Source organism: Acromyrmex echinatior, chromosome 2, assembly GCF_024713525.1.
Source record: "Acromyrmex echinatior isolate Ae372 chromosome 2, ASM2471352v2, whole genome shotgun sequence".
In the NCBI taxonomy this organism is placed as follows: Eukaryota; Metazoa; Arthropoda; class Insecta; order Hymenoptera; family Formicidae; genus Acromyrmex; species Acromyrmex echinatior.
In genome coordinates this window covers 19916315-19944167 of record NC_141853.1, presented here as the reverse complement: position 1 = coordinate 19944167, position 27853 = coordinate 19916315, and the positions used below count along the sequence as shown (strand labels likewise).

At 29.3% G+C, this 27853-nt stretch overlaps 1 protein-coding gene across 1 annotated transcript; it reads right to left on the bottom strand.

The window, feature by feature from the left end:
• Positions 1-996: 996 nt before the first annotated feature.
• On the bottom strand, positions 997-25514 carry LOC105143564 (G protein-coupled receptor dmsr-1). Its single transcript, XM_011051959.2, has 2 exons — positions 21809-25514; positions 997-7561 (listed from the first exon to the last, which is right to left on the bottom strand). Exons 1-2 carry the CDS (start codon positions 22845-22847, stop codon positions 7350-7352), a joined length of 1251 nt encoding a protein of 416 aa, XP_011050261.1. The 5' UTR covers positions 22848-25514; the 3' UTR covers positions 997-7349.
• Between the last annotated feature and the right edge of the window lie 2339 nt (positions 25515-27853).

The window sequence follows — 27853 nt, the reverse complement described above, 5'->3', positions numbered from 1 at the left end:
ATTTGTTAACGATATAAAAGTCGATGCTTATTATTATTTATATTCAATTTTTTTCAATAATACATTATTATTACTATTGTATGGATATATACGACTCTTATATTTTTTCTTACAGATTTATAGAAATTCTTTTATCTCATGTTTATTTTACTTAAAAATGAATTCTGACTAATATCTTTTTTTCTTAAATAAAGATTTAGGGAATTTTTACGAATTAAACTTCAGAGACAAAACTTCTTATTAGATTGAACTTCTTATCTTTAACTCAATATCAAATAAACTATTTTAATAGATTTTTAATTTGTGGATTGACTAAATGATATTGGAGACTAAATGTTAAAAAGTTACGAGGAAAGACAGTTCAATTAGATTAATCCTCCTTTATGGAAACTTTAACTTGGTCAAAGAATTTTTAAGTGGAAATAAAAGTGGATAACTTGGAATACATCTAAAATTCAACGTTAATGACACAAAGTATATCGTATTTAAATTTTTATTATTATTGTGTAAAAACAATAATAATTTTATTTATAGTGCACTGATACACGCAACATATCAGCTGTTGCTGCATACGGGTTTAAAATAATGACAATTGTGACACGTGTACCGATATAATTTACTTCTTTGTTAGTTAAATATTACGATCGATAAAAACAATGGTGTTGCTTAAATGATCAAGTCACGCGAAAATTAAACGTCATTCGTAAGCTCAATTGGAAATAAATAATCAATAAAAGGATTGCAATGTTTAAAATTATTTGAACCTATTGAGAGATACAACATAATTTATGCGTACAAATAATGTGTGTGTATATACTATTCACACTTGATATATCATGCATGAAAAGATTTTATAATACAATATTTATAATAAAAAATAATGAAAGAATTCTTTCGGAACAATTTTATTGTTGCTTGTGTTTTATTGTTACTTTATATTATTTGTAATCAGTTTTACGATGTTTCAATGTGATTGACGTGAAGGAAGTAATGTCATTTTCCTGAAAACAATGTAGTTTTATTAAAATTTCGATATGTTATAATTTTACAGGGAATATTAAAAATTAATAAGTTCTTCAATTTATTACTTATATGGTCGTTGCACAAGTATAAGAATATCGGCGAGATGTTAATCCTCGGTTAAGTGCGTATCAGACTACATATTGGAGATTGAAGCATTAGAATTCGGCAATGGAATTTCAATCAGATAAGTTTAATTTCAATCCGTTTCGTTCTAATTGGTTGAATTCTAATTTCCAATTCGCAATCCTCAATTTCCAATGCGTAATCTGACACGGACTTTATTCTTACTTTCCAATTACTGCCGTGTCATTTTCAAAGTGCTTTAGTTTTTAATCTTAAATATAATTTATAAATAGTGGATTAATAATTATTTATTACTTCCACATTGTTATTTTTAAATATAATATAGAAATTGGCATTTTCGGGTAAAGACAATTATTACCTATATGATGCAATAAAAATATTCTATAATTTATATTAATTTTAGCGAAATACATGTCCCATTACCATAATATTGATGATAACAACGCAATTTAATGAAATAATGAGTGAAATAAAATGATGAAATTGATATTATGCTTCATAAAAGGACAAAAGAATTTATTGGCTTATATCCAACAAAATATTAAAATTACGTATGTACGTTAGTATAGAATATAAAGACTCGGGAATTTTCGCGTTTATAACATTTATGATGTTAGTTTGAGTAATTTGACAAGACATTTGACAAATATTTTATTATGCTTTATCTTAAGATAGAAAGACACACATGAATATTTTTCACAATGTCAGTCCTTTGTCATCTTTGCTTATTTATTTTACTTTGTCCCATATTTTCTTCGAAATTCTACGTTTTGTATTTATGTTCACCTTATATATATATATATATATATATATATATATATTAAAAGTGAATACACACACACACACACGCGCGCGCGCGCGTAGCTTCGCTTTTGAGAAACGCGAAACAAAGTATTAGGGTCTTTCAAAGTGGGCAGAGAACGCTTGCCTTTTGTTAACATTGTCAAAAGGATTCGAGAAACACGAATCTTCCAATTGATCTTCGTAATTGGCTTCCAACCTAATGTTACTTTTTTAGTACGAAACATGTTTCTTCAAACGAATATGTAAAATGTATCGTATAATTTACAACACATTTTAGTATGAAGATCAGTTAACGTATCGCGATCGGCGAACCACGATATTGTATTAATTTTCATTTTCTATCAACTCCCTTCGCAAAGGAATCAACGAACATTTTGCTATCCGCTACAAACAACACGCAACATATTCGTAGGGCATTATCAGCATTGATTTCTCTTTTTGTACAAACAATTTGCTTTTTTTTCTAATGACTTTCTATCACGAAAGGGAAACATTACTTGCAGCGCCTAAAGCTATCTAATAGTACAAGATTGCATAGGATAATGTTTCTGTTCCATTGCCAAATACTAACATGAAGAGCTTTAGCTTGATATTATACTTATCATGTCGGCTAAATGAGGACATTACTTATCTCGTAAGAAGATTTGCTTCAGCCATTTTACTGAATGGTAATACATTATTTCTTAAAGTAGATTTTCTGAAATAAAGACATTACTCGTATTTTGTACGAAAAATTAGTTTGTGAATAAAAAATTGTACATAATTCTCTGTTAGAAGCCTGAACTATTGATTCATTATTTGATCTTGGGTTTTATATTTTTATAATTTTTCGTATAAAACTATCTTTTCACAATATTAAAAAATGTTTTTTTCTATTTCTGTCAGATTTGTGGCAGTAGATTAACAATTCAATAAATTTTAAAAATAGAAACAAATATTAAATGTTTGCACTTCAATATCTAGATGTACTGTATTAATTAAAAATATTTGATTATTAATTTTATTGTTATAGATAAATTCTTTTCTTTTTAAAAATTTGGCACAAATTAAAAAATAAATTACACAGTTTACGTTTACGTACTTTTATGAATAGACAATATTCTTTCACGTTGTGTTACAAAATTATATAATTAGAAAATCATAATAGAATATCATAATAGAATATGTGATAAGATATTATTAAAAAATAATAGGAAATAGAGAAAGTATAAGAATAGAATATTTTGCGCAAACAATCTCTTGAATTTTAATAATGTTAGTCAAAAATAAATGCGCTATAAAGAATTAAAGTTGTTGAAGGGTCTACAAAGATAAAATTCGTGACCGCGAAAATTTATATCAAATCGGCTTGTGGCAAACGCAAATAAAAATTGAATTCTAACGGGCGAAACTTTATGCGTTCGCATGACTTACACAGTGATTTTATACAAGTCGATAAAGTTTTGCCACAAATGGAAGGCGGCGATTAATCGCGACAATTTCCCGTGTCGCACAATAATTACTGCGATTTAGTCTAAGAGCGCTTTATCGGACAGACGGAGTGATTTAAGGAAGCTGTAATTTATTGCGGTGACGCAATTCACGGATTTTTATTTCCGTAATCCGTCTCCCTTTTGTGGTCTCTCGCGATCGATAAAGGTATCGAATGCGTTGAACGTGCAATAAACGCAAGCGCGAGATTGAAAACGCGACAATTCGATTATTGCGCGTATGTCGCGCGCTTCTGAAATTAGGAATAGATGCCACTTTTTTTCATATACTTGTTCACGGGACATTTATATTTTGAATGTTAATAACGCGTCGAGGTTTGATTTCGCTTTGCGAAATAGTTTATTATTGTCCGGCAAGAGTTTTTAATCGAAATGTACATTAAACATTTTCAGACACAAAATGGTTTTGAAAGAGTGCTTTCAAAAAAAGAGACATGTAAACGAGCGATATTTTTCGTGATTGCATTTTTTAACATTATTAAAGCCGTGAATAAAAAAGTTAAAAAATTAAGATAACTTTATAAGATATTTGTTAAATATAACATTTTGACATTTAAATATAAAAATAAATTGCAATATACTTTGAAATATATATCAAATTTCTCGAAAATACATATTAGCAAATAACAAAAGCATATTAAAAATGTAAGATTTGTTTATTCTAAATACAGCTTACAATGTTAATGGTACAGGTAATAATTAATAATAAACGGCATTATAGTATCGTGTTGCGATTGTAACTGGAAAATTAATATTTTAATTATAACAAGATCTCCCGTAAAAAGTTTTTCTCATAAAAAGAGGCATAAATAGCATTTCAAAGTGAAATACTTTTGTTTTCTTTTAAGGGTAAAATGCAAATTGAATGTAATTTGCATTTAATTTAAACGAAAGAAAGAAGTTGCATCGAGAAAATTTGTTAAATATTCAACTGCATAAATGCGAATTGCAAAACAAGACTGTCTTTTGGGCACCATAAATTCTACATCTCATACTGCATTGTTAATTATGTTAATCACTGTGCTCGTTTTCGCGGTACAGCTTTCGAATAATTCTATCATAAAGTCGTCATTCTGATCTGTGTGTGTGTGTGTGTGTGTGTGTGTGTGTGTGTGTGTGTGAGTGTGTGTGTGTGAATGAGGAAAAAAACAGTATGTCAACTTTTACATTAATCCAGTGTAATTAGAACGAGTATTTAATTGTACTTTTTGAGCTCTTAATCCTTTATCTTGATTTGCATGAAAATCTAATTTATTATTTATATTTATCACTTTGTATCTATATTTACTAGTTTGTAATAAATATGCAACATTTATAAATAATATTTAATGGTAAAATTTGTTTTAAAATTAAAGATATACAGGAAAGCCCCCTATTATTGAGATAGGCACCTAATATGAAATAGCGATTCTGCTAAACTAATAAATGCTATCTGTTGGTTCCACCATGAATTTATTGCTCTTGGATTCAAAACTATTTAGTAGAAAATTCATTATTAAATCATACCTGTAGTCATTGTAAAATAAGATTTTAGAATTTGGATGTCTTCAAGTTTCATTGAGATGAGCACTTGAACCTTGTTTATTATTTAATAAATAAATATTTGGCAATAAATTTTTCATATAGTGATAGAATAAGGTCGTGCTAATAGAAAAATATATTGAATTGTTTAATTACAGAAGAATTAGATTTGATGATCGTAAAATCATAAGGCATGGAAATCGTAATATGAAATACCCAGGGTATTCCTAATATGAAATAACCCATGCTCCTATGTCATAGTGAAAATTATTGCTAAAGTATAAATGTTATTGTACAATAATAAAAAAGACAACCGGAATGAAGGTCGAGTATGTATATCTGCGATGCTTGATTCCAACTATCTAAAACGAGTTCTGGATATAATCTATCACGTGCTCATTTTTCACGCACGCTAGCTATGTTTGTCTGTATTTTAGAAATATTAAATAAAGTTTTTTAATTGTAATATTGATATACTTTGTGTTTTACTATCGATTTCTCGGGGCATCTCATGTTAGGAGCACAATTTTTTTACTTTGCGATTTGCTTACTTTTTACATTTTTTTAATTAAAAAAAAAATAGAATTTGAATTAAATTTTATGTGACGTTATCTTAAAGCTTATTAAATTCGCTTCAAAATGACCTATTATTTTTTAAAATATTCTGCCTATAAATTTCTAGCATTTACTCAAAATGGATTCGGTATCTCATAATAGGGGCCTTTTTTCAATGTATATAAACATCGCTTTTGTATAAAATCCATTAAAAATTATTATTTTGAGAAATAACGTTTTACAATAATTGAAACATATTTTTATAAAGAAATAAAAATATATTATAAACGAAAAAGCAGAGATAAAAAATGGAAAACATGTTTTCAATATTATGTAAATATTAAAATTAAAAAAAATTTCTTATAGAAAAAAGAAATTAGCATTTGGATAAAAACACGGGAATAACTCGCAAACTTTTTGGTATCTTTGAAGATAACACTCGTGAGAACCTAAAAAGCGTTATTAGAAAAAAAATAAATCTTTTAAATTTCAACAAAATAGGTAACACTGTTTAAATGCCACCACGTTACACCTAACTAATTTACATTAGAAAATTTAATCTGTTTAAACATTTCGCTACTGTGCTAAATTTGTGAAGAAGCATGACGCCTTTGGTTAACTGTTTACGATGTAGTTAAGTTAGTTAGTTATGTTCTCTGTTTCCTATAGAAAATTATGTGCTGCATTGCAACATGCGCGTAATGATCTTTGTTTGCAAATTTTATGCAATTTAAACTGAGTTTAATAGGCGCACTTCTTATGTTTCAATTAAGCTGTTAAAAATTTATTTGGTATAGCATACATGATAATTTTAATTCTTTTATTACTGTGAATATTGATTATGATGTAAAATCTAATAAATTGAATATTGTTAGCGTATATAACATCAATATAATTATTACCAATATAAGCATTTCTAAAATAATTAATCAGGATGTGCAATAAATGAAAATACAAACTGATTATTTTCACAGCATAAATGAATATTAAAGCGTAAAACAGAATTAACAGAAAACAATTGGAAATAATATATAGAAACTTCTCAATTATTATTTTTTTACGTCATGAATATAATATTCGGATTAAGCGATAATTTTGTATTTCATAGTTTTATGTAAACTTGAAAAACAATGGAATTCCAATAAGGAGTCTTGTTGCAGGAGAATGATGTACAATTTTTTAATTTTTGCGTGCTTTGTTATAAAATTTATAATGAGTCTTTAAATAAGAAACTGTTTGAATAATTATCACCATTCACGTAATAAGCTTAAAACTATCTACTATTATCATTACGAGAAAATTGATAATTTTTTAAATAAACATATCTAAAATATAGAGGTATGATAGCATTATAAAATTATTAATTCGATAGCATTATTAAATTATTAATAGACAGATTCTAACAGAGTTTGTATATTTATTTTGCATACCCATCACAATATTTATTTTAAGTATAATTGTGCGTATCATCAATTCGCGACGGCAGTCAGACGCGTTGTAATGTAACTAACAATAAGTAACATGCAAAATTGAAAAGAAACGTGTTGAAAAAATATAACAATTCGCCAACTAATTTAAACAAATATTTGTTACACATCTGGTATTATATATTGTATGTCCTGAATGGCGAAGCCGGCGCTCAAAGACGCCTTGGGCGTTGTAAAGTTCGCAACGACGATGCAATTAAGACCGGTGGCAGTAGCGAGCAAATAAATTTCACCTCTCTTTACTTGCCGCCAGTCGGCGGATGGAGAATCGCGGAGAAAATATCCTCTTTCTATTCTTGTGGACTTGCAATACACGTGTCTAAAAGGAAGCTAATCAGCGAGCTTTTTATACCGGATAGCAAAAGGTCCGTCGATTTCTTCGACGCTAGACTTGAGTGACCTGGGTCACCGTGTGATTGGTCCCGGTATGCCCGTTGTTCTCCATTGGTTGATGCGGCACTGCCATCCACCTGCCGATTAATCGCCATCGCTTGCAGAACAACTGATTGAAGGTTGTGCGGAATTGTCGACTCATGGCGCAATACAGGATGAAGTTGATAGCCGAGTTTATAAGTGTCAGAATGTCTATCACGTCACCTGTCGAGGAAAGAAACAAACTTGATTAGTAGAAGTTCAAAATTGCAGAGAATGATTTAGCTGCGAGAACTTTTCCATCAACTCTTTGAACTCTTGAATAAATTTTTGAGAAGTTTACTTCTGGAATTTGGTACGTAAGTTACTTGTTGATAAAGAAAGGAAAAATTCTAAAAGAATCTTTAGCGACCTGGAAATCAAGACGCTCTTCTAATGATCTGCCGTTTACCGAGTAACTAACTATTTTGAGGTTTAGATTATAGCTTTAGATTGTAGAGTCGCGAATTAATGTAAATCAGAGAATTAATGAATATTCTTGAGATACTTTTTTTTAAATTTTTTTAGAAAATATCTATATAGGAGAGACCGCGGGGTTCTGTTGTTGTACGATGTTGATTGTCTAAATGCTTATAACTTAATTAGTACATGGCAGAAATCTTTTTTTGACTGTATTAAATCTTTTTTGACTGTATGAATGTAATCGCGATATTCTTATTCACAGAGAATGACGTCTTAGAAAATTTTTATTACAATTGATTATTTTGACAAAGTTTGTGAATACAATCTCTTTTATTAAAAATGGTTAAGCGGAGTAGATTAACCAAAATAAGAGGGGTTAAATGTCAGTCAATTTTAATATCTTTAGATTGACATATCTTTAGAGAGCGTACTTATAAATATATTATATTTGATATAGCTGTATGTACAATATATATTTTTATTTTTTATATAGAAACTATAGTACAAAAACAAGTAATATATTTTATGATTAAAATAACTATTTTACTTGTATTAATATTATAATTACTATTATTTTCCAAAATATAGAACTGATATTAAAATAATAAAAATTGTATTTGTTATATATGTTGTCCATAACAAATATGCTATTATCAATCTTAGAATGTGACAATCAATCACAAAATAAATTTTCACGTTTTTATAGCTTCATTTAAAATTAAATAACTTATTTGTATGATAAATTCGAGAGTAATATTTTTTTTAATACTTAAAAGCATATTTTATAACATTTTTATTTATTTATTATATAATATTTCAAAAGGCATCCAATTAAAAAAAATCATTAATAAAATATTAGGATAACAATTCCAGTATCCCTTACTAAACAATCGAAAGTGGATTAGGTTAAAGAATCCTTTGGGAATTTCTTTTCTTTGGATTTTATCCAAACGTCTATACGCATTGAATTTCAAACGGCTCAAAGATGTGAGTGTCGAAAGAAGTTTCTCCTGATATCCCCTTTATTGAAACTTTTTACAATTTTGTACATGAAGGCTTGCAAAAACATATTTTTTTTCCTTATGTATTTTGGTACTTTCTTATTCTTTTTTGCTTTCTATTATTCTTTCTTATTTTCTTTTAATTTTAATAGGATCTCTGTCCTCTCTTTTTTCTTGGAATAATTCAGGCACGTAGCGCGAGCTTAAAACAATTAGTTAGTTTTTTATTTATACGGATAACAGAATATGAACTTTTCGCGGAACGAGAGATCACGACATATAGGAATATCATAAATAAAACGATGTATTTTATAACACTTCATATATGAGAAAGCATGCACTTCAGTAAATACATTCTCGATATGCTTCCGAGATTGAATGATGGAAGTCTCCACATGCCATTTCGAATTCTTTCGCTGGAAGAACTATGAAATACATAAATTTCAAACATCGCATAGTTCTGTTAAATAATAGAATTATTATAAATTATTAGATATTTCATAATATTTTATTGAGTTCAACATTTTAATCAAGTGTTTTTTTTTACTGTAAAATTTTAACATTATACGTAAATTTTTATAATCTGTGTTTATTATAATAATACATAACATTTTATTGTGAAACGTTACATTAAAAAAAATGTCATAAGATAATACTCCATAACACCTGTTAAATCTTGATCTCCGAGTCCCGACGGTGATTTTAGCGGCTTGACTTAAAATATGATTTATTTTTATATATTAAGTATATATGCGACCTGTCGCTTTTAAATATCAGCATTCAGTTAACTTAACATCGTTATTTGACAACGTACAAGTTAAAAGAAATAATTGATTTTGAAGTAGATTATACCTTTATATTATGACAAAGTTTCCTTCTCTGATTATTGATAATATTTAATCGGATTTTAGCTGGAAATAATACGCTTTTTATAAGAGCATTTGTGCGTTTCATATGTAATCTATTTATTTTTTTACTAGATAATTAATATGTACTGTACATACTCGAGCTTTTGCATTTTAACTAGAGTGCAAATACATATATATTAAATTTATCTTAATAAAGAATGAACATTTAATACTTTGAGCGGATAATTTAATTTTACTGTTATTTCTAGAATTAATAACTTTTTAATAGCAATAATAATCTTTTATTTGTTAATTATAGAATATATTATCGAGTTAGATATATATTGAACACTTTATTATTTTTCCTTTAATTCTTATGTGTGGTTTTTATTATTATAAGATTTAGGAAATCAATTACTTTATCCATTTTTAAATTTTGCACAGAGAAAATGTCTTTTATTTTTATCTTTACAATAATCTAATATTAAAAGAAAAAATATATACATTGTTCTAGAGTTAAAAAAAAATTGTGTGAAAAATTTTCTTTTGTTGCATCATGTGCATTACGTTTTATGTTTATAAAATAAATCAGCTTTGTCCTGTGTCAAATCAATAGTACTACAGATGTGCAATCTAATTTTTGCAACGACGCTGAAATCGCTTGTGTACCATGTAAAGCCGTTTGATCTTTGTGTACGATACACAATAGCCGTTCTACATAACGTTACTCGAAAAATCGAACATTTGTTTCAATAAGCGAAAAAATCTATTCGCGTCATGACTTCCGTCGTGTTGCGCGACAAGAATGCGAATACGTTGCTTTTCGATCTCTTTCGATGCTCTACGGACTGACGATGATGTTTGTGTAAATTGCCCTTCCGTTGCGGCTAACCCAAGTGTATTTCAACGCGCGACCGCAAGCTGCAAACAGTCCCAGCGAATTGTGCGCCGTTTCCTTCGGATCCACGTTTTACGCGACGTTTAACGCACCATTTTACAGTTGTCGGAGGAAATAATAGGGAACTTTTGCGATCTTACTTTGGATAGTATGGACGTCAAAGTATCATGTTTGATATGAGATGGCGCGAAATTTTATGTGAAATTTTATATATCTTAAAAATGGAATCGTAAATGTTACATGCATATACATATATAATTTTTTAATACAATTTTAAATATATATCTAATTCTATTAAAAAAATTATGTTTTAATTATATGATGATAGATTTTTTTATTAAATTAGATTTGGATCATTAAATACAATAATATGATAAAAATAGTATAATATGTAAAATAATATTTTCAGGATTATAAAAATGATGATTAGAGAAATTATTTTTCTCTCTCTTCTTTTGCGCTACGTTTAATTTTGTGATTACGACAATCTAACCGTATTTGCTATTCCACATTATACACACGATTCGATGCAACATCAGTGTTTACTTTACAAAAAGCCCTTGTTATTGCAGTATAACGAGAACCACAGGGGAATACGAATAATGGAAGCAAGTTTAATGCGAGTGCACATCAAGTAAGACCTCACTTGTAATATCTGTATCCTTTGTCATTGTCCTGACCGTTCCATTTTGGTGTCGCGTAATAAGTACGGTGCATCTCAGTATCGAACGTTAAATAAATACCCTGGAGGATTCTCATGGCAAGAGTCGGTAACATCGCCGTTGTTTTCAGAAGTGTGAAAATAGAAGAAAATAGAACGACGCGATATTCTCGTTGAGTACTTGCCAATATAGATATATATTTGCTAAATCTCAAGGTAGTCTTTTATACTATAATAGTGTTTCTAAATCTTTTATCGTATTTTGATGATATTTAAACCATAAACATAAAATGGCTTTTAAACATGATGAAAGTAAGATAAGAATTTCTAATGTTTTATTTCATATTTATTTTTATTACTTATTTTGTAATAAAAAAGATAGTAGAAACACACGTGAGATTTATCACATTTGTGATCTGTAAAAACAAACATTTACTTTTATGGATTATGTCTGTTGCTCGTTTAAACTGAATATTTTGCGTGCATTTTAACAATACTAGTATAAATTGTAGAGATAATTCATAGAGATTGTAATCATGTAGATTACAATACATTCTGATATATAATATATTCTGAAAAATAATTATAAAAGATTATAAATGAATATTTGAAATATATAATTGCACAAAAGCTGTTATTATTAAATTAGAGATTAATTTAATTATAGACCATGTTTTTATGATTCTCAATAAAAATATTTTATAATTTAATTTGAAAAACTCTTTTTACTCTATGTTAGGATAGATATGTTATTATAGATGTCTCGTTTTTATAAATCATTTGCTTTATTACTTTTCACAGAATTCAATCTTTCAACTGAAATTCATTAGAGAAGAACAAATTAATAAAAGTGATCTAATAATGAATTGTTAAACAGCAGCAGAATTGTATAATTATTCCGTAACATCTTAATGAGATCGTACGACATTTTCCAGAGTATAACGTTGTGTAGCTTTCGTCGAGTTTGTCGTATCGTTTCAAATGATAAAGGAAAATGTTTTAATAATCGGTTGAAATAAAAAAACGGCAACGATTCTATATTTATGTAATTAAATATAGCTTTGTGAGCTCTTAATGGAATTGTGTGCCATTTCCGGAGAAATTACCACGGCGTTCCATGACATGTTCTTCATCTTCATCAAGTTCTGACGTTCTTACAATTTTATACGATTGTTCTTGTCCCTGTAGAGAGAAAGACAATGAGCATGAGTCTTCTCTCCCTTCAATGGGATTTGTGAGACGCTCAGCAAGCGCGTTTCGAGTGATCCTCAATCAGTGTAGTAGAATCGCAAAAACAAAGACTGCGAACAGAATCTTTAGCAATAGTTCTGTATGCGATCTTCTTCGCATTAAATCTATCAGGGCACTTTTCTTGTAATCAGAAAAAGACCCTCTTCTGATTTCGATCAACCGAACTGGAAAGATAAATTGCTTATTCTCTTCTTCGTTCTATCGTTTTTGTCCGTACATCTGGTTGCTTTAGATCCAATTCTGATGTCTCGATAATTGTGCAAATGCGAAATGTCGAGCGTAAAGTCCGACGCGTTTGTGCCTCATTATAGTTGGATTCACAAAGCTGTCTGTTAGACATTGCTATACTGTGCTATATGTGCATTCGCACATTTCGCTTTGAATTTTCTGCCTTTTCACGGGCACAATCTTCAAGGCAATATAAATGTGCAAAAAATGCAAATTTCAGTAGCGGAGCTTTTTCTACTACTGAATCTTTTTCTACTAGTCTTGTGAATATATTCATGAATTTTCATGAAATATTATGATATAATTTCAATGTCAAAATAATATTAAATAATTATTTAAATAATAATATTAATTTCTTAATTTATAATTTAATAATTATAAAAATGAGTCTATATATCTACAAATAATTTAAATGATTTAGAGAAAATAAATTGTGAAAAGAGAATTAAGAATATCTAAATCAGTATCTGTGAGCTTTAAATGTACATCACGTATTAATTAGAAAAAGACCATCGCAATAAATGACCCTCGTTTTTTAAAAGCTCAATCAACTTTGACTGCTTCGGAAACGTCGCATTTAATGTTAAACAAGGACAGATGATGAATCCAAGACATCGGAGGTATCCAAGTGACACAACCATTGTCAAATCCTTTTCAAAATATGATTTTATAAGATATGCAAAATAATATAAAATATATATGTTATAGGCGATTTATATTTTGTTAAGAGCTCAATAAATTTCTTCTTTTTAGTAAGAAAAGAATTTGTTGTTTAAAATTTGAATTTAAAAAAATGTCGATCATCTATCAGCTTAATTTTTATATACGTTACAATAATATTTCGATAGTTAAATGTCAAATTAAGTACTTTTAAAGTCTTTTGAAATTGAGCGTAGTTGAAAAAGTTAGAATGTGATTTTTATGATATAGTTATTATTAATGAGAATAATATTTGATTCAACATGTTTCATTAAAGTTTTACAATGTGCATATAAAGTTGATGAGAAATAGTTTAGATAATAGTTGGTATAAATTGTAATTGTGAATGTACAAAGTGGGAAGTTTATATTATTTTATGCATATGAGTGTGGAATTTTCAAAACTATTTCTTTTGTCTACATATGCTTTGACAATTTGCAATTTTTCTCTTTTTTTCTGAAGAAAATATCAAAATTTTGATTAAAAATAATTAGATTCAAATTGAAGTCGTGTTGAAAGCGATGAATTATACATGGATTAGACTAATGGATAAAATATTGTATTATATATATATATATATATATATATATATATATATATATACACACACGTATATTTTTTAGAATTAGTTTTAGATGGATTTTATAAAATTTTCAATGTATTAAGATATTAAAAATGAAGAAAATATAATAAGTAGAATAGAATTAGCGTTTTATATTTTTAATAGGCACACAAATTTTTATACAGTACATATTTTCATGCTTTTATTACTTGAGTCTATTTATGTGTATGTGATTATGAACTTGAAAAATAGTTTATTGTCTTTACTTTTAAACAAAAATGATAATAAAACAAGAACTGTGTTTTTACAATTTTAATTGTCAGAGTGATTCAAATATCTGTTGAAAATTAATATGCTCTCAGCAATATAGGCCTTGAGTATAAAATTTTTATACATTAATATCAATTTTTATTAAGTACTTTTTTAAAGGTATTTGCTTTTAATTAAAAAATATTTGTTTTTAATTTTGTGTTTAAAATTTGTTTTACATGTTGTACATGTATGCATATATAGAGCTACATATGTACATATTATGTACACATGTAATATTTGCAATAGAAAGGTATTCAATTTTGGAGTAAAATTACACGTGATTTCTGAAGGATTAGTTAAATATCCAGCTAAAATAGGAATACATCACTATATTTATACGTAATTATATCATAAATTCCACAAGTTACGACATATTTTTTCTGATTTTTGATGGTGTTTTTGGCCTTAATGATTATTAAACATTTGCACCATTTTCCATTATGAAGTGTTTTTGTAATATAGCTTAACTTTTGGTTAAACAGAGATAACGTGAACGTAAAGCCAGTAGGCTCCATTTTCGCAACATTCCATGTAATCCGATTATATTTATTTATTTTTAAAATAAATAAAAATGCATAAAATAAATATACCGTATAAGAGATTGTTTAAAATTACTTTTTTAAATGAAAATGTCAACATGTCAGCTATTTGTAATCGTTATATCAAAATTTGATGCAATATTTTATTAAATGTTGTGATGTCAAAAGATTTTTTTTGTAAATTCAAATGCATACTTTCCTGAAAAAAAATTTAATTTAGTTTTGGCAACCTTCAATGTGGCAACTATCGCGAGGAGTGTGGAAATAGTTACTTATTAATAAATCTGAATAGATTAAATAAAAATAAAGAAAATAGAAGTTGAAAATAGAAGTTTGGTGAAAAATTTACTAGCTTTTCATATTTTCTACAAGACAATTTATCTTTAAGTGATTACATTATAATGTGATTTAATATTCTCATATAAAATATTATATATAATAAAGTTAGGGTCTTTTATAGCTGTCGTTTCTTTTCGACGACAGTAACATCAATCTTTTATTTACTGCTCTTCCACAAAGTTTCGAAGTCTTGTATAGAATTTAGTAAGACATCTATTACGTACACAACGTACATATTACTTTGATTAATCTTACACTGCTTACCGTCTACAAAACTACAAGAACGAATTCGCGGAATCGTGCACTTCTTGAACAAAGTTCTCTTAATTAACTTCTGTTGCGAACAGTTTCATTAATTGAGATTGTGTATTGCACAACAGCAAATGTATCTCAAAATTATTTCATGAGATAAATGAATGGAAAATTCGTGTTTATATCATTGAATACAATCTTGTAACATTGATAAATCAGCATTGACTTAAGTTTATAATCGATAGCAAAACATTTGCCAGATCTCTGTTACACAATTATTTTTATATTTGTATTAAATATATCGTTACAGATTTAAGTAAGTAAATGGCTATTGCACTTCATGCATATGTTATCTTAAAAATTTTGCTCTGGAAAAGAAAAATAAACAGTAGTGCCCAGAAGTTTTAAAGTTATTTACGTTTCTCTTTCAAGGATATAAATAATATAAAATCTTAACTCTATATATATTATTAAAAAATGTGTAACTATATTAATAAGTATAAAGATAAAATTTGAGAAAGTTAACAATGACAAATTGTATACAAACGTATTTGTTTGGAGTGTTCTAAGTATTCCATCTACTTACTTAAAAGTTAACAATAATGAAATTGTCTAATATATTTGAAAATAATATATTTGACTAATTCTATAATGATTTTATTATATATTATAAATTACTTTATATTTTCTATTAAAAGATAAAAGATCAAGTAATATGATAAAATATTAGGAGAGGGAGGAGAGAGAGAGAGAGAGAGAGAGAGAGAGAGAGAAAGAGAGAGGAGGGGAGGACATATGCACAAAATGAATTAAATTACGCATTATAGACGTATCGACAATTACGTCGATGCTGAGTTCACAAGTTGATTTGAAGTCGATTGATTTTTAAGACCATTTGATTTGATATCTACTAGATTTTCTATTGAGCTTCAAAAGAAGATCGACATTTTATCGATGCAACGTTGATAAAACGTCGATCTTCTTAATATAGTGTTGATAAAATGTTCTTCGAAGATCAATAGAAAATGTAGTTGATGTTAAATCTAACGATTCGAAAATCGATATCAATTCGACTTATGAACCAGGGTAGTTCTAAATATATATGATATATTGTGTGTGTGTATATATATATATATATATATATATATATATATATATATATACATACATAGAAGCAAATGTAAACAAATATTTTCCCATGAAAGTGCTTACATCATGCAGCCAACCGTTAGGAGGACTTGTTTATAATTTTGTCAGTTATTCATTATTGATGAATATAGGGTGGAGGAATAGTGTTATTATTCATGAGCTCTCTTTTGTGTCCATCCTTCATGATACGTCGTACTCGTTATTCCTAGTAGCGTGCTGAGATAATGCGCGACGTGATGTCGCGTTTATGTCACTCGGAGTTATTGCGGAATCAGTAACTTCCTCGTTAGCGTCTAACTTTTATGTTGATCGTATCAAGCCGCGTCAAATTACGCACTTTTCGCATGCTCTCATTACCGAGGTCATGCATAGATCCAAAAAAGCATCACCTACATATTTACATATATTTACATATATTTGGTAGTTTGCTACCTTATTAAAATAGTATATAGCAATTTATTGTTTTTATAATTCTATGAAAAATTTCTCTTTTGTATAAGATTCATGTCATTCCTATAATACTTTTTGTTCGGGAAAAAAAGACGAATATTCTAACATAAAAAATATTCTAACATAAAGTTTTAAATTAAAATTTTACTCTCATCTCTGGATCACATAAATTTTATATTCAGAAATTGTTATTCTCATATTTTGCGAGACTTTGTTAGATGATATCGGAGACATCAGATGGTCTGGAAAAATTTGATTATTATATAAGTTTACCAAGAGAACTTTATATGTCTATCTTTCTGGTTTTTTAATCTCACATTATTAATTGTCCACGTTAATCAAGCTTTCGTAATTTTAATACAAATTCTATAAGAAGGATGATATATTATCCGCCGTTATTTAGTATTTAGCATAATAGGATCGATGGAGAAGCCGTTCTCATTTGTTTTTTCAAGCGCAATAGCATTTGTTGTTTTTAAATTATGTGCTTTGTTGATACAAAGTATTGTCAAGGGAAGTAAAAACTTACGTTGTACCTTCAATGGTGAAATGCGAATTGCCCGTTACCTTTAATAAGAATAGAAGTTCAATATGAACTGCAGTAATATGTTTCACGCGCTCGATCGTTATGAGTGCGAGAAAGTTAACAGTAACAAATGCTCTATAAACATAACAATGAAAATTATATGCAAGTCACTATCGCATACATCGTAATGTCACACAAGTGAAATTTATTAGGTGACATTACAGACATCGCGTGTCATGTATGAATGTCAAAAAGTTAACTCGGAATAGTTATTTATATCTTTTACTCAATTGCTAAGTAGAATCGGTACATATTGAATAAACGAAGTAAATAAAAATTAATATTTTGTATAAAACTTTCATTTTTACCGCATTAATATCACATTTTCCGCCGTTTGTGGGAGTAATTTTCTTGACAAATAGCTTTTTTATATCAATTTTTCTTAGAGAATAATTGTTTCTTGTTTTTGCCAAATATGCTAGATAAAATATCGATATACACATGCATAAATAGAGATGCCACTTCTACTAGAAAAGACTCATAAAAATTGCAATACAAAGCTGTAATACATGATATCATGTCAACTTTCCTCATATCTCATATTGGACTATGTATTAAAATTCGAATACGTAGGAATCTGATGCTGTGTGTATCATAACGGAAGAAAATATATTCCATTTGCTAATGAACTGGCAAATGGAATATATTTTCTCCCACTAGATAGTGAACTTAGTACATTCAAACAGACCATCGTGGAATTAGTTTCAATAAACTTACTTGCGCCGCTTCCAGGTATAAAAGTTTAATTTGATTGTTTTATGTAGAAATGGTTACATATAACTTTCGATTCTTTATGTAAAGATAATGAAAGAAAAATTGTCTGGTCAATTTAATTACTTGTTTTTTTGATCAGCAACCTGATCGAAATTAATTAATTAACTTGCAATTATAAATCACACACAATAATCGTCGATAAAGATATAAAAACAAATTAAGGTTTGGAAAGATCCGAGATTTTTTATTGATATCTTATTATTACTATCTTTGTAATATACGTATAACCTTTGGCGTATAAAAAGTAGAATTTGTATTTTGCATGAAATCCCGCGGTTAAATTGAGGGATGAATAGATGAATAACGTTGGTGCATGTACTGATGTATTGTACACATACACAATGCTTGTTAGCCTTTGCTTTACAAGAAGATTACATTTGTACATGATTACAACATCGGTGAAAGTATATGTGTTAATTAGAATATGCCAATCGAAGATAGAACACAAACACGGAGTATAGTACTAGTTCCATCAAAAACAGAAGAGGTAAATCTAACTGGAAATGTATAAAATCGCCTGTCGTTTGCAGGATTCACAACCGTGAGATACGTTCAAAACTCTTTTGATATTTAAATATTTGAAAATCTAAAATTTTACATTTTTCAATTTTTCGATCTCAAATATGTACTTTAAAATTTTTCAAATTTTGATTAGTTGAAAATTTAAAGTTCTAAAGTCTTAACTTATATTAATATTTAGATATATATTCTAAATATACGATTAATTTCCTATGAAATATGGACATGATGAAATTATTTGAGTGTTTTTTAATTTTAGATGCTAATATCCTATAAAAACAATATTTTTTACGTAAACAATTATAATTTATAGAAACAATGATTTAATGATTAAATATAAAATATATTTTTAATAACATTAGTTGAAGCTTTATATTTTTATCTGACGTTTCGTCCAATGTGATTTACGTTCTATCGCAGATATCCAATTTATTTTTTGCTAACTCGGGGAAAAAAGAAAGTTTATGATCCTTAAGATATTCATGGGAACCGTGCAAGACTTTAAATCATACTGAGTATCACTGAGATGTACATATATATATATATTTAATTATTTTATAAAAATATTTAAATTATCTTACAAAATTATACGTTCTCTTGATAATTAGATCGTGAAATCAAAAGAGAATAACGCAATGAAATGAGAAAATGAGTTATGTTCAGGTATACCTGCAGTTTTCTTCGGAATATGAAAGAAATATTTTTCTTCCATTTCTTAAAATAGTTGACGGATTGATTTGATGTACGATAACATATCGACGAAGAATCTGAGCTTTACTTAAGAGGTTCAGGACGGAATTTCATATAACATAAAATATTTGTGAAGTTTCGACATCTAGCAACGAGTGTTTGGTGCTTTTTCCGGATTCAATATTCTAACGTGGCAAAAAGACCCTATTATGTCACATTTGGATCATATAGACTCAAGATTTGTCGTATACAATATTCTGCGCGACACTCTTTCTGCCTTTAACAGTATATTTATGATGAGACCATATGCATATAAATAAAAAGGGAAATATTGGTTTTTTTAAATATTTTATTGCAAGTTTGTCGTATTATGAATGCAATGAAATCATTATACAATAATTATTTCTATTTTTTATTTTTTTATATAAAACAAATGATGATTATTTCAATACCTTTTAGCATAATAAATAAATCGCGATTACATCCTGCTTGGATAATCTATTAACAAAAATTTTGAAATATATTATAAATCTGTACGAAAATGATATAATATATGATGAAATAATGCGTTGTTACAAAATACCATAAAAGTACAGTTATGATAATAAATTGTAATTGACATTATATATTAATATACCGCTTTTAAAAGTATTTGCTATGCTTTCAACCACTCACATCTCGTAACAATTTCAGAGCAACGTATAATATATGATGATGTAAAATGCAGATTAAACGTGACGACGATGAAAATGCCGGTGACGTAAAGTAAACATATTTAATGTTCGTAAAATGCATAATTTGATCTGCGTAACAGTGTTTCCGCCTCAATTTCATATTTCACGCATGAGACATCGTAATATCGAGCACATCAATTATGAACCATATGATCTTTCGCCAGAGTGATGGCTGTATACATATAATTTAGATGAAACTTTTTTCTTTTAATAGAAGATAACTTTTCTAAGAAATTTCTTGTTATTCTAATAATACAAAATAAAATTTAATCTTACGTCAATTTGCGATAAATAAAATTTTACAATAATTTTGGATCTATTTTTTATTATTTTGATAATTTTTAAATATTATTTTTAAATGTATACCAAATGTGTCAATTTTCAAATATATATCAATTAACGGAAGAACATTAATGATTTATCATTCTGTGCGTGAAATATTGTCACAGCAGTTACTTCTCTGACCGTAATTGCATTTATTAAAACTTCCTTACACGACCCATTGAACTGTCATATTTTAGGCTCTTTCTCTTTCTTTCTCCTCTCTGTGATGTTCTTTTATTCTTGAAGAACTTTTACGATAGGAGTTTTATATGTTTTATCGTAAATATCGAATGCGACGGTGTGTTTTTCTATTTATGGTGCTTCAGCAAACAAGATGTCTTATAGACAAATTCATGAAATTCACAGAAAATACTTGAGATTCGTATGAGTTTTCGTGGCTTGAATTTGAATCTCTTTTTTGCTTTTGAATTGTATGGACTCAATTTCATTATCTTCAATTTTGTCATCGTAATTTGTTAATTTATAATTTAATACTATTTAATACTGCATTATCGAATTTAATAACTTTTTTTTACGATATTTCTATACTTTTAAATATATAATGGCAAATAATAGCGGTTATTGATTTTATGCGTAAATTGCGTTAGCAGTTAAAGCTTTTACATGGAAATAACATTGTAAAGTGATATAAAAGAATTATATAACATCAATGATTATTTAGTTTCTCATTAAAATTATTCTCATCTTTTTTATAACTAAATTATATAAAAAACTTTATTGAACTTGAGAATAATAGAAATGAAACTAATTTAAAACATGATATAAAATGAATAATAACATATATAATAATATTATATCGTTATATTACATCGAATTTAATTCTTGCACATTCATCATTGTTACAGTAGTAGAGATCAGATATTTATTTGTTAAATTTCATATTAGAATTTATTAATTAAATCTCAGCCCTCGTGTTATATATAACAAATATATAACAAATATGACATATTACAATATACGATTTACGGCCACTGATACAAATTTATGATTTTAAGATTCATTGAATCATAAAATTGATTATGTAAACGAAGAGAATATGCTTCTTAAGTATTTTTAATCTGTTGAAATGAGTACTCATTTGCATATAAATCGGATTAGAAATAAAAGAAAAATTTTAAATTATACATCAATTCCCAAACAACTACAATTTATTTTGATACATTTTAAACTCACCCAACATCACGTAGCACGTGTTGAAGAAACTCGGGCCCAGTATAACGCTGAGTAATCCTAAAATGCCCTGTGGCATCTCCGTGAAGAGGAATAACAGGAGCACCGCTAACAACATCATCGTAGTCCTGTCAGTCTGTCTTTCTTTATCGTTGCCTTTTCTTCTCTTCTTAGGTTTCTCGCAGGCGTGCTCCTTGCCGTTGCCCATCTTGATTGCTATGTTTTTCGTAGTAAGTTTCTTTCGCCTCTGTTTTGCCTCTAACAACACCTTGACTAGTTTAATACTCAATCCCGTTAATGCCATACACGGTATCAGTTTGATCACCACGCTATAGATCCAAACGTTGATGTCCTTGAGAACATTGCTCATTGGAGACTCGGTGAGTTTCACAAAATATAGCGTGGTCTTAGTCATGCCTTCGAGAGACGCGACTGTGCTGTTGGCCTGTGTCTGCTGGAGTTTTGTTAGATTGACGCTCATTCCCCGTTCATCCAGTATTTCCACTTGCGGTCTCACTTCAGTGTTGATATAAAGTGGTATGCAAAGTATTGGACAGGACACATAAGCGAAGGCGATCATTAGGGAGGTGCGCTTGTTACTACACCATTCGCGATTCCTCTGTGGATATGCTACTGCAATATACCTCCAGACTGCTAGAGTCACCGTCAGGCAAATTGAGATCGTATGACATACTTGTGTGAAGTTAGAATGAAACAGGACGAAGATGCTCCAACCGTAGGTGAAGGTATCTCTGCGGGGCCGTTGATAGAGGTACATATGGATCGCATAAGGAATGTACTCGATCATCACAAGTAAATCGGCCACGGCGAGACCAGTGAGAATCATGTTAGTAGGCGATTGCATCTCACGACGTGTTAGCACGGCGATATTGAGTACATTGGCAATTGAGCCGAATATGCATACCAATAGACTAGCCCAGCCATGCACCTGAGCATACCAATTGTAGAAGGATTCCAAGCGCGCGCCGCACTCGTATCCCGTGGGTTCCGGCGTCGGCGTGAAGTTCTGGCTGAAATTCATCTTTGCGAAGTGAAGTGGTCCTGCGAAGGAACAAAGTGCACTACCACTATGAGATTAATGAACTCTTCTTTCTCTCTTTTTTGGAATTTCTATTCTTCTCGGATGAATCATTACCGTCTATGACAATAATTTTCTTGATGTTTTTTCATTGAAGAACGTTACATAAATGGAGTAACATGAATCGGAGTTAATCATATGAAATTATATTAATAACTGACGATTATATTGTCACGCTATTGATAACGACTTACACATATTAATAACGATGAAATTAAGATTACAATCACAATTAAGTTTTTTAAAAGTTATTACTGTCAGATTAATGAAGACATTTATTACACACAGCTTACTCAACAGTGTTAATTGCTATCAATTCTCAATGATTCTTCTTCTTATATTAGAGAACATTTATAAATTGATATTGACATATTTCATAGCAAATGGGAAAACGTTTTCGTCATTTCTGTGTCGTCTCAGAGAGACGACTTGATCGAGAAAATCGAATCACTCTGCCGTCTACTTATACATCACATCTTTGATTCACTTTAAAATTTCGGTTGATTAAGTTTGATCAGAATTGTTCACTGATTTGATGCGGAGAGAATGTGATAATTTTTCTACATTCTTCGAATTGGAAATCACACGATAACTTTGAGATGATTTGTGCTCATACACGCGGGGATATGAAGGGAAGGATAAAGTTACTATGTGTTTGAAAATTCTCTCTCTCGATCTAACTCGAACGATCATAGTCGAATATGTTTTGGTTAAACTTTTACGCTATTAAAGGGCGTACGATGAAACGTTGAAATGTAATAGTAATAAAACTTTCGTTATTATCATATGACAATTTGAGGTTTCCAAGCGGAGCGTCGAATACGAGTGCAGTCAGTTTGCCTCAACTATTATATTTCACTTTTTAGAGTTATATTTCAGCACTTAAAAGATACAAATTGATACTGTGCGCTAATAATGTTAAGTTTTTATATAACAAATGTCAAGATTATGTTTCTCCCTTTTGCAACAATAAAGATAATAGACTTTTTAACAGAGGTTTATACTATTCAAATATTTAACATCAATACCAAGTAGTATTATTAATTAATAAACACATAGAATTGCAATTAGGGAGGGCGACGTTTAATTTATTTTCCTGGAAATAGCCATGCCGCTCGCGTAGAGTCCAGCTTTCTATATTCGAGAAATCGCAACTTTTTGAGTGAATTGAATTTTTGTGTTGTTCAGGCTCACTATAACATGTGTGATACGAATTGCCGATGACACGTACGGCTGGTGACACGTGTAAGAAGGACGCTTCAGTTATTAACCGTGGTTGCCGCACCCTGGTGTAGTGCGAATGATCCTCGAGTGCCATAGAAACACTTTTCTACGCACAGCGTAATAACCGTTCGGGCACGAAACGAGCATTATCGTCAATCCGAACAAAGAGATGCACAAACATTCCGTTTTCAATTTCCCACTTCTCTTGCTGCATGTAGATCGAATTACCGCCTACACTTAACCGATCACTATAAGCGAGCTCTTGATCGCGGAATCGCGGAATGAGCTTTCGCCGCTGGCTAAAATTACCTCAAGCGCTAATTTGAAATCGCTCGTTTTACGTTTATATCGCTTTATCTTCTTTTAATATAGCTTATTTTAATTCTTCGTAATATTTATTACACTCGCACCGATTGTTCCGTGACTTTTTTTTGCTTTGTTAACAATTCTTTTGCAAACAACACAGCTGTTTTACGTTAGATAAAAATTCGAGGAGCATCACACGCCCGCATATGTGATAAGTTGACGTCCGGACGTCGAATGAAGCGAAAAGGCGTCGCGACGCCTCGTACACTGGAATGGGGTAGCTTTTGCGCCTGCGTCTAGTTCTCCATTCTAGTCCCCTTCTATGTCTTCCTCCCTTTCATTCTATTTCTTCCTGTCTTTCTCTCTCTTTCTCCGTACTGTCCTTTCTCGTCTGTCAAAGCAGTTCCCTTGCTTCTTCGCGACGAAAGCGTTAGTTGGATCGTCTTATAGGAATGATCCAGGAATTTTAGATGCGGCAATTTATAAACCAAATGGAAATTTAATTTTAATTCAAATTCTATAAGATAGATTTATATGAGAAAAATTTATATTAGATTATTTATTATTGTAATTTAAGAGCCATTTATGTAATTCTATACATTGTTATATTTTTCTTATTTTAAAACTATTTTTCATAAATTGCATTTATTGCGAACAATTTTACGTGAAGTTGCTATACAAATAATCTTATTTTTATTTCTCTTTAATCTAATTTTCTTTCTAATTATATTTTTATTTTTCTTTCGCGAAAGAAAAAAAGAATACTTAGAAAATATTGGAACGAAATATTATACTTTGAAAGAGATTCGCTTTAACCTTATCAAATCACAATATAAGAACCGTGATACGTACGCAATTGAATTGCGGTGCTAAACAATTCTGAGATAAAAAAAAAGGAAACAATTCAAATCTCGTTGATGGGAAGGGAATTGGGGAAAGTCTGAGTCAACAGTTACCATTAAAATATCGCCATACATTACCAAATGGAAGAAAATCCTGATTCCAAGTCGTTTCTCATCAGAGTAGGATGCTTCATCTTTATTCTTCTTACTAGCTATTACTTTTATGCATTTTCTTTTATCGGTCCCCGCTTGTCTCTCGTTAAAGTGCATCTCAGCTCGTAAAAGTGCCTTGCTTTTTACTTAGGTCTGTCTTCTGTCATCAGCGCGCCATCGGTATCAGCTTCCGGTTGCAACGGTATGATTCCCAACTCGGCTTTGACATAGCGATGCAATCTCCGCATCAGTGAGGATTGCTTTTTCTCGCAACTGCATTCGTCGTTTGTCTCGTGTTAATAGAATGGCGCTTTCGCGAATGGAATCCACGTACGCGCTTCGGTGTCTTTGAATAGCGAACATAATTAGCACCTACAAATGCGGATTTGCTTTATAGTAAATCGGGGAAATCGGTTCAGTGAAGGTGCTCAATTTATTGGTATGTTTAGTTAATTAATCGATTTATTAATTTACCTGAAAATTGACGTATTCTAAACTCATGGAGATGATGTATGTATGTATGAAAATATTACGGTTATAGAGGAATGTTTCATGAATGCACTCAGTTCCGTATTGTCATTACAGATTCGATGACTAAATGTTCTCTGATACCTATCTCACGTTAATATGCAGACGCAATTCTCATATTAAATGGTTATATTTAACATCAAACGTTTTGAATGGATGGATAATCGTGAAAATGTGAGAAAAAAACATAGAGATCTGGATAATTGCAATTCTTTTAAGTATTTTCTTAAATATATAGATTTTTTAGAACAATAAAATTAAAAATGAGTGTTTATTTACTATTATTATTATAAAAATGCAATAATTGTTTTTTAAATTGTTTTTTCGCGAAAAGAAAAACAAATAATATCTCATATTCTATCATTAAAATTTCTAGAAATATTTTTTCTTGCGTTATAGTAGGATTATGATGCGATCGTATTTAATGGCATTCATGATAAATCTTCCTCCTTATTATTCTCCGTCGTAAAGTGCAGGCATTGCGTAATATCTCCTAATACATGTGAGAATCGTTTTGCATATGCGAAACAATTTGTAACAGCGTCCTGGTATTAATTCTCGTTGTTAATATTATATATGTCGTGTTGAGCTTTTCGTTCTCTCAGAAACCTCCAAAGATATTCGCACGTTGCTTCTCTGAGGCTTACAACAAATGCAAATAGCAATGCGTAACAATTCGATTGAAAGCGTGCGTTTCGCATTTCTGTTCGAATTATCGTTTTCAAAGTCGGCTCGGATAGAAACTGGTATAATTTCGATGAATTCAATTTCAATCGTTATATATAGACACAATGAAACAGTGTCTTAGATCGCGTTTCTATAGTAATCTCTAAAGGGTGATAGGGGCTAAAGTGGATAGGGGGTTACAGTGATCAGCGCAAAATTGCTCGTTTAAGAAAGAAAGACTTCTTTAAGTATAATATTATGAAGCAAGGAAGAGGAAAGGAACCAATAATTTTGCCAATTTTATAAATTTTATATAATTTGCCAATTATATAAATTTTATATAATTTACCAATTTTATGAATTGTATATAATTTGCCAATTTTATGTAATTTTCTATCATTGAATCTGTTTTTATCCTTTTTATTGAATCTATTACAATCTTAATATATTTTATTATTTTTTAATGTTAAAGATGTTAATTTTATAGATTTTAGAATTTCACATTTGTTTTTGAGATATGATTTTTTTAAAACTTTTATTTTACAAATATTATAGCAAAATATTTTTTTTATTTAGAAGATACATTTGAAACTGTTCTTTTGTACTGAAAAAGTTTAAAAAAAAAATTTTTTTCAACATAGGAGAAAGATGTTTTTTTAATACGTCCAACTCTTACTTTTCGAGAATTATCATTTTATGTTCTCAACATTTGGATATAGATAAATTAATTTTGGAAGGTTTTAATATCTGATAATATCTAATATTCTTTTTTTCTTTCTATTTTTTTGTCTTCCTTTTATCTTGTTTCCTCGTTTTCGTTTCTTCTTGAAATTTTCTGTAGCTTCATGCATATTATACATCTAACACTGAAAAGCTATTATCTCGAGTTGAGCACGGAGAGCTTGTTTTACATTAGGGTGAGGGAGAGTGTACCTTTTCCTAATGGTATCGTATTAAAAGTCTTCATACAGATTGTATGATTCTAGTGTATTTTATTTTCAATCGTGGATTTTTTTCAATTCGAAAAAATTTTAATATTAAAACCTATAGAGACTTATATCATTCTCATAAATCCAGATAGCAGCGTGACATTATTTGTCGTCTAAATAATGACAAATAACGTTAGCTCGTTACTTGGGATGTTATGTTGTTTTGTTCATGAAAATATCTAGTATCACATTGTTAACCAGCCTTAAATCTGAAATATAGCTTTAATCACAAATGGAACAT